Genomic DNA, 16924 nt, shown 5'->3' with positions numbered 1-16924 from the left:
ACATAAAAATGTTTTTTCATGTCAGAATAAATTTAATTTTGTCATATTTATTTTGTTTAATTACCATAAAAGCACACTTGAACTTTATATTTTTTCTTTAATATTTGACTTAATTATTATAAAATATTTCTCATAAGTTTGTATATAGTGTGCCTACAATTATTTGTAGGATTTTAAATGCACCTGGACTTCAAAAAGTTTGAGAACCACTGCCTTAGAGACATAGTCTTAAATGAGGAAATAGAAATTATAGTATATTCTTGGTGTAGAAACATAATTATCTCTACATAGAATGATAAATTCAATGAATGTGCAGACATACAAGTTCCACATTGCTCTTTTTAATTGAAAAAAAAATGGTGTGCATTTATAAAATCATGCAAGATAGATATGGGAGGGAAGGAGTACATGGGAGCTTCCTCCTGATAAGAGGAAGGGCCCAGAGCCTTGGAAGTGCATTCCCTTTTTCTCTTCTATTAATAATAGCAAGTCCTCAGGGATTGGGATAATAGACAGGTTTGGCTAATCATGAGCTCTGTGCATTGAGCTCCCAGGGCCACTCAGGGAAGATAATCAGCCTGTGCCACCAGCCCTTCAATTTTCCATCTCGGTCCAGTGTCTGTCACATCTGAGATTCCTCCTCTCAGAATCACTGCATCAGTCATGACTTCCTCTGCCGCCCTGCCAGTCCTGAGGATGGAGGCTGACCATTCAATGCTTGCTGGACAGGACAGGGACAGAGGATTCTCACTACTTGGTCATTATCCAGCAGAGATAGAACAGCCCGGTGAGTACTGTGGAGATGATGGATGGAGAGGGACTGTCATTTTATCATTAGGACAAAGCAGTATTGGTACAGATGAAAGGGCCCCAATATGGAAAGTTTCAAATATTTTTGTCCTTATTCAAGGAGATTCTGAATACCTGGAGGGAAACAACTGAGTCTAATCCATTTCTGATCCCCCATGGCTATGCTCTACTTGGTGAGAACAACCACAATCTCTGTTCACTAATGAACAGGCTCTTCCTGGATCTCAGAAACAGAGCGTAGGCAACATGGCTTCCCACACAGAGAGCTTCTTTCCTGTGTGTCATTCTTTCCAGGAAAGTCTTGTAGGACTAGACAGAAGATTAAACAGTGCTCATAAATATCTATTTCATAGATTTCCTTTTTTAAAAATTATTTTAAATTGAATTTTTGGGTACAGGTTTCAAATGTACAGCTCAATAAAACATCACCTACACAGTGCATCCTGTACCCATTGCCCCAAGAAAATCTCTTTCCATCTGCATTCCACCCCACTCCCACCCCTGCCCTTTGCCTATGTCCACATACTCCCCACCCCCTTTCCCTCTGGGTATCACCACACTGTGGTCTGTATCTCTGTGTTCTCTGTGTGTGTGTGTTTATTGCTTAATCCCTTCACCTTTTGCAATTCAGTCCCCCACACCTTCTTCCCTCTGACAGCTATCAATCTGTTCTGCATGTCCTTGTCTCTGTTTCTATTTTGTTCATCAATATAATTTGTTCATTAGATTCCACATACAAGCGAGATTGTATGGTATTTGTCTTTCTCTGTATGTCACAGATTTTCTAAAAAAAACCTATCATTTTTCACTTAATAAAATCAACAGTTAAATATAAAAAATAAGGTGGCTATTTTGATGAAAATGAAAAAAAGAAAAGAGAAAGGGAAGTTAATCTTACTGTGTGGATTGACACACATTTTAGGATTTCCATTCATCCCATGAACAAATTATCTGGGATATGATAGGCTTCTACCTCTCTCTGTATATAATAAACTAAAATACCATTAAACCTTTCTTGAGATTGTTTTTCAACAGCAAACCCATTATTTTAATCTAATTTAAAATGATGACTGAGCTTGGCTGGTGGTGGCACAGTGGATAAAGCGTCAACCTGGAACACTGAAGTCGCTGGGTAAAAACCCTGGGCTCATCTGGTCAAGGCACAAATGGGAGTTGATGCTTTCTGCTCCTTTCTCCTTCTCTCTCTCTCTCTTTCTTTCTCCATTTCCTCTCACACTCTAAAAATGAATAAATAAAATCTAAAAAATAAAATAAAACTGTGACTGAAATGTATTAAGGGCAGACCTCTGTCAGGTGCCACACATCTCCCAGAGATGGGTGTTACTCTATCATTTTTGTGTAAGAGACACCAGCACAGAGAGGTGGAAGGTTTACACACACTTCACATTTAGTGGGTGACAGCTGTGGGACTCAGACAAAGGCCTCCTCATTCCCACCCCAGGGCTCTGCCCCCTCCACCCAGCACAATAACTGTTTCTTTCCAAACCTGCTTTAGTCTCAGATGAGCAAACAGGGGCACAACCATCAGTTCCTTCTCTCGGGATTTGGTGAGTTCACCTGTGATTTAGCAAAGTAGACCATGTAGATTGTAGGGATCTTTCTTACATGAATGTGTGGATCATGGGGTTTTATATGAATACTAATACATTTTTCAGCACATTTTCTAAACCTGAGATATGGAAATATCATTCCCTTACAAGACAGGAATCTTCATGTGGCTCTATTGTAAACAGACTATTGCTAGTATGACTTCAGTGAACTTTCTGATTTCACACCTTGGCAATCAGAGATTGTAGCTGATTTTTCTATTGGCAAAACAAGTATAAGTAATTAATAGCAAAACTGCACATATATCAATTTTTACAACTCAAACAATTATCATTTATGCATATATCTTTATAAAATTCTCACTTGTATGATATGGAGAGGGGTATAAGAATTTTCTTATCATTGCCATGATAAAATATTGAAAAATAAAATGATGTTTATTCCTCAGGCAGTGCTATGCATCATTTAAAGTGCTGAGATAGATGCATGTATTTCACAGACTTAACATGCATGCTGTGGTCAGTGAGAACTCAGGGAACAGCATGTGTACTCTGAGAGTGTTCAGGTAAGTTTCAAGAAAACTGCTTATGAATTCATAACTCAATACTAATATTACAAAAATATTGAAAGGAAATGCATCCATCACATTCATGACAGTGTTTGCCTTTGGATAACTTTGACGTGCATGAGAAGATCATGCAGGGATAGCAAAAAATTCTCAAGTTCCATCAATAGTAAATATGAATTCCACAGCACGCATCATTAATTATTGATATTTTAATATGGGTAGTGGGTAAAATTATATTGATAATAATTGACAACATTAATGCAACATTTATTAATTGTCCGGCAGTGGTTCTCAGCTCTGGCTATATGTTAGTGTGTCCAAAGGACTTGCGTGTAGAAATTTTGATTCAATTGGTTCTAAGTTATGGCCAGACCATCATAGAATTTTTTAAACGAACAGGTAATTATAATATCAGCTAGCATTGATAGTCACTGTTTTTCTGTTTGTTTGTTTTTTTGACAGAGATGGAGAAATCAATTGAGGGACAGATAGTGACAGATGGAAACAGACAGACAGGAAGGGAGAGATGAAAAGCATCAACTTTCATTGCAACATCTTAGATTTTCATTGATTGCTTTATCATATGTGCCTTGATCGAGGTGCTACAGCAGCTCAAGTGACCCCTTGCTCAGGCCAGCAACCTTGAGCTTCAAGCCAGTGACCTTTGGGCTCAAGCCAGCGACTGTGGGTTCATGTCATATCTGTGATCTCACACTCAAGCCAGTGACCCTGTGCCCAAGCTGATGACCTCAGGGTTTAGAACCTGGGTCCTCTGCATCCAGTCCAATGCTTTGTCCACTGCACCATCGCCTGGTTGAACAATAGCCACTGTTTAAGTATTTTATTTTTAGAGTTTAATTTTATTTTTTACAGTAATCCTGTAATGTCAGCTCAGTTAATGTACCCATTTTACAGAGAAGCAAACTACCTAGGTGTTTTAAATTTTAGTCTTTGTTCTTTTCTCTGTTGATTTTTCCTTAATTACATCATTTTTTGTTGCAAAAATAGTTTATTATAATATAGTTTGTATAAAGTTAGGTAACATTTATGAAACAGAAATGTTGAACTATATACATAGGAGTCTAGCATGTCATCCAAAGGAATAAATATTGTGACAAAGTGACACTTTAGAAAATTATACTATGTTTGACCTGTCAAAAGAAATTACTTGGGTTACCCTCAGGGTCTGAATTCAAGAGACATGCAGTCCCTCTATAAGGAAAGTTGGCTTGAAAAGCTCTGAAGCTGGCATAAAAAGCCAGTTTAAGGTTTAAGATTTGGCTTTGGTCTAAATTTTCAAGTACTCATTAGAAGGTTGATTTAATGAGAAATCAACCCTTCACAAATGTTCGTGATTAGAGACTATTTTAAAAAGTTTTACCAATCTACTATGAACAGAAACAGTAAAGTGCAAAACAACTGCAGATTTTTCTCTAGGATTGTGTATCACTGATAGAAAATAACCTTTCCAAAAAAAATTGGGGGATGGGGCAGGTAGAAGAAGGTGAAGGGAGAATAAGTGGCAACTGAAGGAGACTTGATTTGAGGTGGTGAACACACAGTAAGTACAGTGTACACATGATGTATCATAGAAGCATACACTGGAAACCTATAATTTTATTAACCAATGTCACCCCAATAAATCCAATTAAAAGTTAAGAAAAGCCCTGGCTGGTTGGCTCAGCGGTAGAGCGTCGGCCTAGCGTGCGGAGGACCCGGGTTTGATTCCCGGCCAGGGCACACAGGAGAAGCGCCCATTTGCTTCTCCACCCCTCCGCCGCGCTTTCCTCTCTGTCTCTCTCTTCCCCTTCCGCAGCCAAGGCTCCATTGGAGCAAAGATGGCCCGGGCGCTGGGGATGGCTCTGTGGTCTCTGCCCCAGGCACTAGAGTGGCTCTGGTCGCAACATGGCGACGCCCAGGATGGGCAGAGCATCGCCCCCTGGTGGGCAGAGCGTCGCCCCTGGTGGGCATGCCGGGTGGATCCCGGTCGGGCACATGCGGGAGTCTGTCTGACTGTCTCTCCCTGTTTCCAGCTTCAGAAAAATGAAAAAAAAAAAAAGTTAAGAAAAACTGCCCTGGCTGGTTGGTTCAGCAGTCAACTGGCATTGGCCTGGCATATGGAAGTCCCAAATTCAATTCCCAGCCAGGGCACACAGGAGAAGCGCCCATCTGCTTCTCCACCCCTCTCCCTCTCGTTCCTCTCTGTCTCTCTCTTCCCCTTCTGCAGCCAAGGTTCCATTGGAGCAAAGTTGGCCCAGGCACTGAGGATGGCTCCATGGCCTCTGCTTCAGGTGCTAGATTGGCTCCAGCTGCAACAGAGCAATGCCCCAGATAGGCAGAGCATCGCCCCCCTGGTGGGCATGCCAGGTGAATCCCAGTCAGGCACATGTGAGAGTCTGACTGCCTTCCTGCTTCTAACTTTGGAAAAATACAAAAAAAATAAGAATACATGTATTTTTATTTTATTTTTTATTTATTAGTTTATTTTTTTTTATTCAGTGAGAGGAGGGGAGGCAGAGACAGACTCCTGCATGTGTCTTGACTGGGATCCACCTGGCATGGCCATTAGTGGGTGATGTTCTGCTTATCTAGAGCATTGCTCCATTGCTCAGCAATCGGGCTCTTTTTAGTGCCTGAGAGGAGGCCATGGAACCATCCTCAGCTCCCCAGGGTCAAATTGCTCCAATTGAGCCATGACTGTGGCAGGGGAAGAGAGTGAGGGAGAAAGAGAGAGAGAGAAAAGCAAGAGGGAAGGGGTGAAGAAACATATGGTTGCTTCTCTTGTGTGCCCTGACCAGGAATTGAACCCAGAACATTCACACTCTGGGCCGATGCTCTACTACTAAGCCAACTGGCCAGGGCAAGAATAAAATCTCTTTAAAAAGCCAAAGTGAAAGTGCTCAGAGAGTTTCTGGGTGGGTGAGCATATCAGAATGGTGGGGGAGCAGTGTACCAGGAGAAGGAGTGGCAGTTACGTGCCTCCCTCATCCACATCTCCCTGGCTCTGTGTGTCTTTTCTACCTGACTGTTCCTGAGTTGTAGCTTTTATAATAAAGTGGCAAATGTTAAAATAATAGTACAGACTATTTATGAAAGTTTATTTTTATTTAATTATTGGTGAATTGTAAATCAATATCATCTTCTGGATCAGTGATACTGTACAATTTTGTCCATTTAACAAAAACATATTTTTCAAAATGTGAAGTCCAACCTGTGGTGGTGCAGTGGATAAAACATCAACCTGGAATGTTGAGGTCACCGGTTCGAAACCCTGGGCTTGACCAGTCAAGGCACATATGGGAGTTGATTCTTCCTGTTCCTCCCCCTTTTCTCTCTCTCTCTTTCTCTCTCTTTTTCTCCCTCTCTCTCTCTCTTTCTCTCTCTCCTGACCCTTCTCCTTCTAAAGTGAATTTTAAAAATTAAAAAAAACACAAAATCCACCAAAAACAAATATTTATATATTTAAGTTATATTTGAATAGACTTCAACCAGAAAGCCCACACATTTGAGTGACCACTTATCTCCATAGAAGAAGGATGTTATACAACCAATTAAAGATAGAAATCCTTAAAGACAGTTGCCATATAAAAATGCTATCTGATTCTGAATGTTTTATATTAAGTTAGAATACAATTAATGTGGTTTTAGCTCTTCTAGACTACATTCCAAATTAAGGGAATTTCTTACAGTTCATCTGGGTGAGATAAAGTGTACTCAACTGCTTCTTAGTGTCTTTCAATTAGAATGATTTTTTTCTAGAAAATATTTTTCATTCTGCATTTTTCCTTCAAAAGTGGAAGGCTGATATTCTACTCTGTTCATGATGTGTTATCTCAAAATGTCCTCTCTTCTCTATATTCTTTGACCCAGTGTTTCTAAAGTGAGTGTATATAGAAACAGGTGAAGAGTCCAGACGTAAGTAAGAAAAGAGTTCTAAAATGGGTTCACAACTAAGAAATGTTGCAAAAGGTAATAAGAGCAAGGGTTGTATGGTCCACAAGTGTAAATATGTTATTTGTTAATTACTTGAAAAACAATGGATGTCCCTATGGTTGTTTAATTTCTTTAGCCCTCTCTTCTTTTTTAAAATGTATCTTATTGCATAGACCTACAGAATCAAACAGGTGACCCAGAATTCCTCCTCCTGGGACTCTCAAATGATCCAGAACTACAGCCCCTTCTGTTTGGTCTGTTCCTGTCCATGTACCTGTTGACCATGCTTGGGAACCTGCTCATCATTCTGGCCATCATCTCTGACTCCCACCTCCACACCCCCATGTACTTCTTCCTCTCCAATTTGTCCTTGACCGACATCAGTTTCAGCACCACTACAATTCCCAAGATGCTGGTAAACATCCAGACGTACAGCAAATCCATCACCTATGCAGGCTGCCTAACTCAGGTGACATTTTTTTCTCTGTTTGCATGTTTGGAAAGTATACTCCTGGCTGTGATGGCCTATGACCGGTTGGTGGCCATTTGTCAGCCCCTACACTACCTGGTCATCATGAATCCTCACCTCTCTGGCTTGCTGGTCCTGCTGTCATTTTTCATCAGCCTTTTGGATTCTCAGCTGCACTACTTGATGGTGTCACACCTTACCTTCTGTGCAGATGTGGAAATCCCTCATTTCTTCTGTGATCCTTCTCAACTCTTCAACCTTGCATGTTCTGACACCTTCATCATCAACATATTGATCTATTTTATTGGTGTCATTCTTGGTGGTGTTCCACTGTCAGGGATCCTTTTCTCTTACTATAAAATAATTTCCTCCATCCTGAGAGTCCCATCGTCACATGGGAAGTATAAAGCTTTCTCCACCTGTGGCTCTCACCTGTCAGTTGTTTGCTTATTTTATGGAACAGGACTTGGAGAGTATCTCAGTTCTGCTGTCTCATCTTCCCCAAGGAAGGATGTGGTGTCCTCGGTGATGTACACTGTGGTCACACCCATGCTGAACCCCTTCATCTACAGCCTGAGGAACAGAGACATCAAGAGCGCCCTGTGGAGGATGATCAGAAGAACAGCCTAATCTCAATAGCTGTGCTATATTTTTTGGTTCATAGGGCTGGAAAAAAAACAGTAAAATCAAACATGTGCAGCAAGAAATTCTGAATCTGCAGTCACATAGTGTATATGTTCCAATATAGCTCTCTGCTTCCTGTTTATACAAGTTTTCCTTCTAACACAGGTGTAATGGAACTGGGACATTATTTTCGACTGCTAACTTAAGCACAGCCCCTCCAGGATTATTCATGGTACATCAGTATCCCCTTTTCACTTTCCTGATGCACTACGCAGGACTATTAGTCATGAGCAACCTTGTTTCTATCATTATTTAAAAATCATATCTCTTTTTTTCTTGTTATTTATTCTCTTTCTACTTTCTTCATGATTTTTCTCTGTTTTTCCATATTTTTGCACCTTCATGATCTTGGTAAGATACTTGAGAAAATAAGGTGACTGTTTAATTTCTTGTCCAAACCAGGGTATTTAGAAATTGGAATCAGATGGTATTAATACTGAGTTTGAATAAATAGTTATCAACTGGGACTTTCCTAGAAAAACTGGGATATAGGATTCTGAATTTTACTGATAATTCTTTTTCTCATTCCATCTAACATTTCCTCAATCAATTATATAGCCAGACATGTAAGAAAAAACACTGTATAATTCCACTTCTATGAGGCACTTAGTGTAGTCAAATTCATAGAGACACGAAATAGAATAGTGGTTGCTAGGGGCTGGGAAAATAGGGAGAGAGGGTGTTTGAGAAATAAAGATTTTTATTTATGCAAAATGAAAAGAATTTTGGAGACAGATGATGGTGATGGTGCATAACAATGTGAATGTACTTAATACCACTGAACTGGACATTTAAAATTGTTAAGAATGGCCAATTTTACATCAGCTTATTTTACCACAAGAAAAGAGAAGATGTCTTGTTAGGAATGTGTAATGCGTTGTTCCAAGTGTGAGAAGTATCACTTAGACCTGGGCATCACCTCCATAGAGATCGGCTTCAGTCACAGAGAGCTGTCTTAGCCAAGGTCATGGCTCATTCTGAGCAGTTTACATCCAATGATATTTGGCCCCCTGGAACCAATTCCAGCCAACTCTAAAAGACCATTCTAGATACAGAGCTCTCTAGTGACTTTAGGAGACCTTTTTTTAAACAAATTTTATTTATTTATTCATTTTAGAGGGAGAGAGAGAATGGGGAGGAGCAGAAAGCATCAGTCCCCATTTGTGCCTTGACTAGGCAAGCCCAGGGTTTCAAACTTGTGACCTCAGCATTCTACATTGAAACTTTATCCATTGTGCCACCACAGGTCAGTTAGAAGACCTTTGATGGGCTCCAACTTGGCTTGACTTTTTCTACTGCTGCCTCTTGTTACAGTTTGCCAAACCACAGAGTCTGAAGGAACAGTCCCTTCATTTCAGACACCAGCTACCAATTTAGGAGTCCCCAGGGCCACCCTCACTTCAGACCAGTTGCCCACAAATTCAGAGACTTGCTCACATCCAATCATTTGCTAGAGTGACTCAAACTGAGGGAATTCTCTCTGGTTCAATAATTCACCAGAATGAGTCACAGAACTTAGGACAGTGCTTTATTTATGATCACAATTTTATTATACCAAAACAATGCAAATACTAACCAACCAAAAGAAGATACACATAGGGAACTCTCTGAAATGTCCCAGATGTAAAATTTCTGTTGCCCGCTCTCTACGGAATTCAGCTCCATTACTTCCTCCTGGCCACAAGGTGCAACAATACTCAGAATATTGTCCACCAGGTAGCACACTTGAGTTTCAATATTTAGAGTTTTTAATTGAGAATTCATTACACAAGTTTGATAAATTCAATTACTATCCATTTGGTTGAACTCAGTTTCTAGCCTTAGCTCCAACCCTTCATTTACATGGTTGGTCAGTCCTTTTGGCATGACCAATCTCCCTCTTCAGTCATCTCATTAGCATAAATGAGATGTTCAATGGGGTGCACAACAAATAACCAATCACTGCTTTCACTAGGGAAATTTCAAGCCCTTAAAGGTTACTTCCCAGGACCTGGGTGAAAGGTCATATCTCCTTTTAGGTGAGCCCAAAATTATTATGACACACCTGCTCTTCCACAGGTTTTGATTCCAGGAGCACTGAATGGTGAACATCCTGCAAACTAATCCCTCTCTCAGAGTCTGTTTGCAAGGAAGTAAATTTGGGATATCTTCTTATTAATAAAATTAAAAGAAAATTTCAAGGTAGTTCCTTGAATAGTCAGCAATGTTCTGTAAATTACAAATACACTGCTGGGCTCGGTAATGGGAAGATACAAGGGGGAGAGATGAAGTATTTAAATTTTGAAGCAGGAGGGAAGCAACAGAAAATCTTAATAAATCTAGAAATTCAAACCCTGCAATATTTGCTATAAAGGGAATGCAGAGTTTGAAATAATAAGGTAATATAATATCTGTGTATTATACTTCAAAAAGTTTACTTAAAAATATTAAACAGTAGAGTGTAAATAAATTATGAGTTAGGAATAATAGTTTGTTTAACCTCTGCCATCATCTTCAAATTTCTAGGGTCCCTATAGCCCAATCATAAGGGCCCACCTGTGCCTGATTTTTGTTACAAGTTTAACCAGGTTTCCTTGATTTTTCTGTTGTTAGTTTTGGAAGGCATTGAGAACAGGGTTAATGCACTAAGGATATTCTTGTCCTCCTGAGAAGAGGAGGTTTCTGAAGAACTGAAGAACATGTTAAGGTTTATCCTATAAATAAAGAGAGGTATAGCCCTGGCCTGGTAGCTCAGTTGGTTAGAGCATCCTCCCAATAAGCAAAGGTTACAGGTTTGATCTCTGGTCAGGGTATATACAAGAATCAAACAATGAATTTATAAAGAAGTGGAACAAATCAAGTTTTCTCTCTGTGTGTATGTCTCTTTCTCTCTGTCTAAAATCAGTAAATAAAATAATTTTTTTAAAAAGAGAGAGATGAACAGACAGGTGACATTAAATAGTGGGAGGAGGCCCTAGCTGGTTGGCTCAGTGGTACAGCATCAGCCCAGCATGTAGATGTCCTGGGTTCAATTCCCAGTCAGGGCACACAGAAGTGATCATCTGCTTCTCCATCTCTTTCCCTCTTGCTTCTTTCTCTTTCTCACTCTCTTTCTTCTCCTTCTGCAGCCATGACTCATTTGGAATGAGTTGGTCCCAGGGGGCTGAGGATGGCTCCATGGCCTCTGCCTCAGGCACTAGAAAGAGCTCAGTTGCTGAGCAACATAGCAATGCCCCAGATGGGCAGAGCACCATCTCCTAGTGGGCTTGCTGGGTGAATTCTGGTAGGTGTGCATGCAGAAGTTTGTCTCTCTGCCTCCCTTCCTCTCACTGAATTAAAAAAAAATAGTAGGAGGACCTGTAGCTGCATGTTGGCCAGACATACTACATAGTTCTTGTTTCCACTGTCAAAATTCACTAGCATGTAGCTGCTCAGATTTTCAAGTGAGAAATCTACTTTCTTCAGGCCTTTCAGGCCCCACTAATTTTGTCATTATAGTTATTTTTCTTTTTCTCCATTATATGGCAGAGGTTCTTTTGTTTGTTTGTTTTTTAGTGAGGGAGACAGACTTTTTAACAAATTTGTTAAAAAGAAATTTCAAGAAAGTTATTGACTGTGGCAAAGAAAAATTGCATGAAATATAGTCAAACAGGTAAGGAAGACTTTACGTAAGACTATTACAATAAGGGCCAAAAATATTGCTATAAAAAAGAAAGATAGAACTCAACTCCACTAGAGAAGAGACAGGAGGATTTATTAAACTGTATGATTTCATTTATATGAAATACCAAGAACAGGTGAATCCATAGAGACAGAAAGTAGATTAATGGTTGTCAGGGAAGTAAAGTAATGAGTAATGACTGCTGACAGGTACAGGTTTCATTTTAATTTAAAAATGACAGTTAAGCCTGACCAGGCAGTGGCACAGTGAAAAGAGCATCGAACTGGGATGCAGAGGACCCAGGTTTGAGACCCCAAGGTTGCCATCTTGAGCATGGGCTCATCTGGTTTGAGCAAAGTTCACCAGCTTGGACCCAAAGTCGCTGGCTTGAGCAAGAGGTTTCTTGGTCTGCTGTAGCCCCACAGTTAAGGCACATATGAGAAAGCAATCAATGAACAACTAAGGTGTCGCAACAAAAAACTAATGATTGATGCTTCTCATCTCTCTCTGTTCTTGTCTGTCTGTCCCTGTCTATCCCTCTCTCTGACTCTCTCTCTCTGTCTCTGTAAAAAATAAAAATAAAAAATAAAATAAATAAAAACTAAAGTTAACATTTAATATCATTTTTAATTAATTTTAGGTGTACAGCATAGTGGTTAGACATTTACATAATTTCTGAAGTGATCCCCTCCATAATTCAAATACCCACCTGGCATCACACATAGTTATTACATTATTGACTATATTTTCTATGCTGTATGCTATATCCTCATGACTATTTAGTAACTGCCAATGTTCATTTCTTAGTCCATTTACCTTTTCACCCAGTCTCCCCAAGCTTCTCCCTTCTGGCAATAACCTCTGTATTTATGAGTCTTTTTCTGTTTTATTTACATTGTTTTAAGTTTCACATATAAGTGTAATCATGTGTTATTTGTCTTTTTCTGCCTGACATATCACTTAGCATAATACCTTCTAGGTCCATTTATGTTGTCACAAATGGTAAGACTTCATTTTTATGGCTGAGTAGTATTCCACTACACACACACACACACACACACACACACAGATTCTCCTTTGTTCAATTATCTATTGATGGGTACTAGGTACTTAGGTTTCTTCCATACTTTGGCTATTGCAACTAATGCTACAATGTACTTAAGCATGCATATATCTTTTTGATTTAGTATTTTTGATTTCTTCAGATAAGTACCCAGAAATGGTATTGTTGGGTCATAAAGCAATTTTATTTTGAAAATTTTCAGGAATATTTAGACATTCCTCCACAGTGACTACACTAATTTTTAATCCTACCAACAATGCATGAGGGTTTTCTTTTTTTCCACATTTTTGCCAAGAGAACTAAAAATATCAAGAACAAGTCATAAAAAGTCAGATGTCAGCCACCACAATTGAAAATCATGATTCATCTACCAGTTTCCAAACCCAAGCCTGTTTTCAGACTCAAATCCTAGGGATTAATTTTCTTTCTTGAAGGCATTTATATGGTTCTTAGAAATGGTGGTATTTCTCCCTTGAGGACTCCACTTGGTAGCAAGATGATTCTGTTATACTCCTTCTGTTCTGGAGTGATTCATCTTTCCCAAGATGAATATTTATGTGTTGATGCTTGCCCTTCTTCCCTCCAGTGCCTTGGCAAACATTACTATCTGAAGACATAACATTTCTCTATGGTGAAGGAGATATGAAAACAAACATGACATATTAAGAGATGCACCAGTCCTCCATTCTGTATCACCTGAAGCCTCTCAGCATCACATACCTGAAGTAGCAATTCTGTGACTCAACCATTGTTCTTCCGAATTGTAATCGAGTGCTCTGTCTTGGAACCATACTAAAAGATCTGTCCCCCTTTCAGCCAGATTAAGTACTGTCTGGACTCTTATACTTGAGCCTCAGTAAATTCATCTGCTACATTAGACTAAACTGAACAACTTATTAGCACCTAGTCAAATCTAATATTCTGGGTTCTGTGATTTTTTTTATCTCCAATGATACATTTTTAGGGCTCATTTTGGACATGCACTAAGCAAACATATGGGGAAAAGTTCAACCACACTAATAACCAAATAAATAATTTATCCATCAGTGTATTTTCTGTTGGACATGATGTGTTACAATAAACTCTGAGATACAGGATTTAAGCTCTATGGGGGCATGTTTTTGCTTTTTCTTCTTCTCACTGCTATACTCCAGACACCACAACAGCATGGCACACAAAAGGTACTCAATAAATATTGCTGAGTGAATGACTGCTAAGAACTAGCGATGTGTCTCAATAAAATGCACAATGTATGTCATAATTCCTATTCAACTGTTCCAGGTTGATACCTGCTGGGCTGGACCTCCAAGATGAGGTGCAGTAATGGGTAAGCAAAAGGAAGATATGAGAAGAGTAGAACTGAAAATAACAGAGAGGTCACCATAAGAGGTTAAGACAAAGTGCTTAAGAGCTTAAGAGGCAATTGTACCCAAAGTCACTTACAGAGAATAGATGAGAAGCAAAATCCAATGTGATTAAGAGGTCGGCTTTCCTTAGCCAAATGCTGCTACCACTGTCAGCTCAAAATCTCAGGACAGTGTTCCCATCACTGAACATAGAGTGTTCTCCCAAGAACTTTGCATAAAGCCCTCTTGATGTCCCTATTCCGCAGGCTATAGATGAAGGGGTTCAGCATGGGGGTGACCACAGTGTACATCACGGAGGCAGTCATGCCCTTCCAGGAAGGTGCATCAGAACTGAGATACACACCAAGGCCGGTCCCATAGAATAAAGAAACAACAGACAGGTGAGACCCACAGGTAGAAAATGCTTTGTATTTCCCACCTGATGATGGGATTCTCAAGATGGAGGAGACAATTTGAATATAGGATAAAAGAATCCCTGAGAAGGGAACTATGCCAAGAAGGCCAGTCACCATATATAGCAGGATGTGATTGATGAGTGTGTCAGAGCAGGCAAGCGTGAGAGCCTGAGCAAGTTCACAGTAAAAGTGTGAAATCATCCGATTTGTACAGAAAGACAGCCGCAACATCAACAGACTCTGGACCAGGGAGCATGTTAAACTGATGAACCAGGACACAAGAACCAGCAGGCCACAGAGTCGGGTGTTCATGATGACTGGGTAGTGTAAGGGGTGACAGATGGCCACAAATCGGTCATAGGCCATTATAGTGAGGAGAAATGTATCCATAACTCCAAAAATCACAAAAAAACACATCTGGGTGATGCAGCCTGCATAGGTGATGGATTTGTTCTGAGTCTGGATGTTCACCAGCATCTTTGGGACGGTGGTGGAGGTGAAACAGATGTCAGCCACGGACAGATTGGAGAGGAAGAAGTACATGGGGGTGTGGAGGTGGGAGTCTGAGCTGACGGCCAGGATGATGAGCAGGTTCCCAAACATAGTGAACAGGTACATGGACAGGAACAGCCCAAACAGGATGGGTTGATGCTCTGAGTCTTGGCAAAATCCCAGAAGTAAAAAATATGAAACACTTGTTTGATTTCCTGGTTCCATGTTGCTGACACTTTAGCTAGACAATTGAAGGAGGAAAATAATATGAAATAGACATGGGAAAGACCTAGATTATCACTACTTTTTAAATTTCTTGAAGTAAATTCCTAGATATAAAAGCCTTAACTACCAAACTGAGGCATTCCATATTCTGTTATTTGTTACATATACAACGTTTCATAATGTTGATCAACCTTGTCCATTGTCCTCTGGGACATTCATCCACCTTCTTTATTTCTGACCTAGAATTACCCGTAAAAAGTTAAGAGCAACTTTGGTTCTAAGAGATAAAATGGCTTGTCCTCCTCTAACAGAAATCTGAACATGAGGGTTGGTGAAACTCAGTAAGTTGGCCTGGGTTATTGGTCTTGACTGGGATTCAGAAAAGGGTCAGATAATTATGTCTTGGAGGTGAGAAAATTTGAGAGAGTATCTCAAATATCTGGACAGAGTATTGGAGGATGAGTAGAATGCAGGCTTACATCTTAAGGAGAATAAGAAGAAAAAGAAAATATTTTTACTAAATAATAAACTGCATTCACAAATTCGGAAGGCTTAATGTACCAGGGACCAGCAACACCTTGTAAGAACAGGGCCAGATGCTTCCTGGACATTTGTCACTTGAAAAAATCCCCTTCACCTGTGAAGTTAAGGGATTGGTTAAAATGTCCAAGGAAAGAGGCTATCAAGGCTTAAACCATTCCAGTACCTAAGACACCACTGAAAAGGTCACAAACAGAATTTTGAGTCACGTCCTCCATGCTGTTTGTTATATACTGAGGAAGAGAGAAATTGCATAGGGATTTTTATAGTTGAGCCTGAAATGATGAGAGTCAGATTTGGCATTCACATTAAGGTGATACTTAGAATGGAGCTGGGAACATGGGGACCCTCATCCATAGCCCACCTACCCTCTGACTTTCTTCACTTCAGGTCCTAAGGGTCCTGTAATCAGACAGAGGAAAGGATCATGTAATCAGGGACAAGGAATAGCAGACAATCATACAATGATCTTCAGTGTTCTGTTTTGTTATATTTTTCTATGCTTGCTATTCTGAAATGCCCCTAACTTCCAAGGAGACCACCATTGGCTGTCATTACTGTCAGTCTTCTCTGGTATGAAAACTAAAGTGGGAGGGCAGGGGATCAAAAGGTACAAACTTTCAGTTACAAAATAAATAAGTCATGGGGATGTAATATACAACATGGTGACTATAGTTAACACTGTATTGTATTTTAAAAGTTACTAAGAGAGTAGGTTTTAAAGTTCTCATCACAAGAGAAAAATTTCTGTAACTTTGTATGCTGAAGGATGTTAACTAGATTTATTGTGGTGATCATTTTGCAATATATACAAATATAAAATCATTATGTTTCATACCTGAAATTAACATAATACTATATATCCATTGTATCTTAATTTTAAAAAAGAAAACAAATAGTGTCTCTGGAATGATAAAAATGGCCATATTATATGCAAATACACTGTATTATATATTATATGTACTGGATGAAGATCTTTGTTCTAACCCCTTGAGGGAGGGGCAGTTTACGATCATCTTCCTTTTTTTCTGATCATATGAAAGATATTCTAAGCAAATTGTCATGGCACATTTCTAGAATAGGATAGCCTGTAAAAGATTTCCTTAACTTTCTTTTAATGTTTATTTATTAATTTTAGCAAGAGAGTAAGAAAGAGAGGGAGAGAGAGA

General features: G+C 39.5%; 2 protein-coding genes across 2 annotated transcripts; one reads left to right on the top strand and one right to left on the bottom strand.

Annotated features, from left to right (window-relative positions):
- Positions 1-641: 641 nt before the first annotated feature.
- On the top strand, positions 642-7979 carry LOC136333132 (olfactory receptor 7E178-like). The gene is made up of 2 exons (XM_066272062.1): positions 642-787; positions 7054-7979. The coding sequence occupies exons 1-2, from the start codon at positions 664-666 to the stop codon at positions 7977-7979; spliced, it is 1050 nt and encodes a 349-aa protein (XP_066128159.1). The 5' UTR covers positions 642-663.
- A 6303-nt stretch (positions 7980-14282) lies between these two features.
- LOC136333148 (olfactory receptor 7C1-like) lies at positions 14283-15233 on the bottom strand. The gene has a single exon (XM_066272063.1). It carries the CDS (start codon positions 15213-15215, stop codon positions 14283-14285), a length of 933 nt encoding a protein of 310 aa, XP_066128160.1. The 5' UTR covers positions 15216-15233.
- Between the last annotated feature and the right edge of the window lie 1691 nt (positions 15234-16924).

The sequence above is a fragment of the Saccopteryx bilineata genome, chromosome 1, assembly GCF_036850765.1.
Source record: "Saccopteryx bilineata isolate mSacBil1 chromosome 1, mSacBil1_pri_phased_curated, whole genome shotgun sequence".
NCBI classification, from domain to species: domain Eukaryota; kingdom Metazoa; phylum Chordata; class Mammalia; order Chiroptera; family Emballonuridae; genus Saccopteryx; species Saccopteryx bilineata.
The sequence above is the reverse complement of the archived record's forward strand: the minus strand, read 5'-3'. Positions and strand labels throughout refer to the sequence as shown.

Coding starts and splice junctions, on each gene's coding strand:
- LOC136333148 (XM_066272063.1), bottom strand. CDS start 15,215: ATGGAACCAGGAAATCAAACAAGTGTTTCATATTTTTTACTTCTGGGA.
- LOC136333132 (XM_066272062.1), top strand. CDS start 664: ATGACTTCCTCTGCCGCCCTGCCAGTCCTGAGGATGGAGGCTGACCAT. Junction 788..7,053: donor AGCAGAGATAGAACAGCCCG/GTGAGTACTGTG, acceptor CTTATTGCATAG/ACCTACAGAATCAAACAGGT.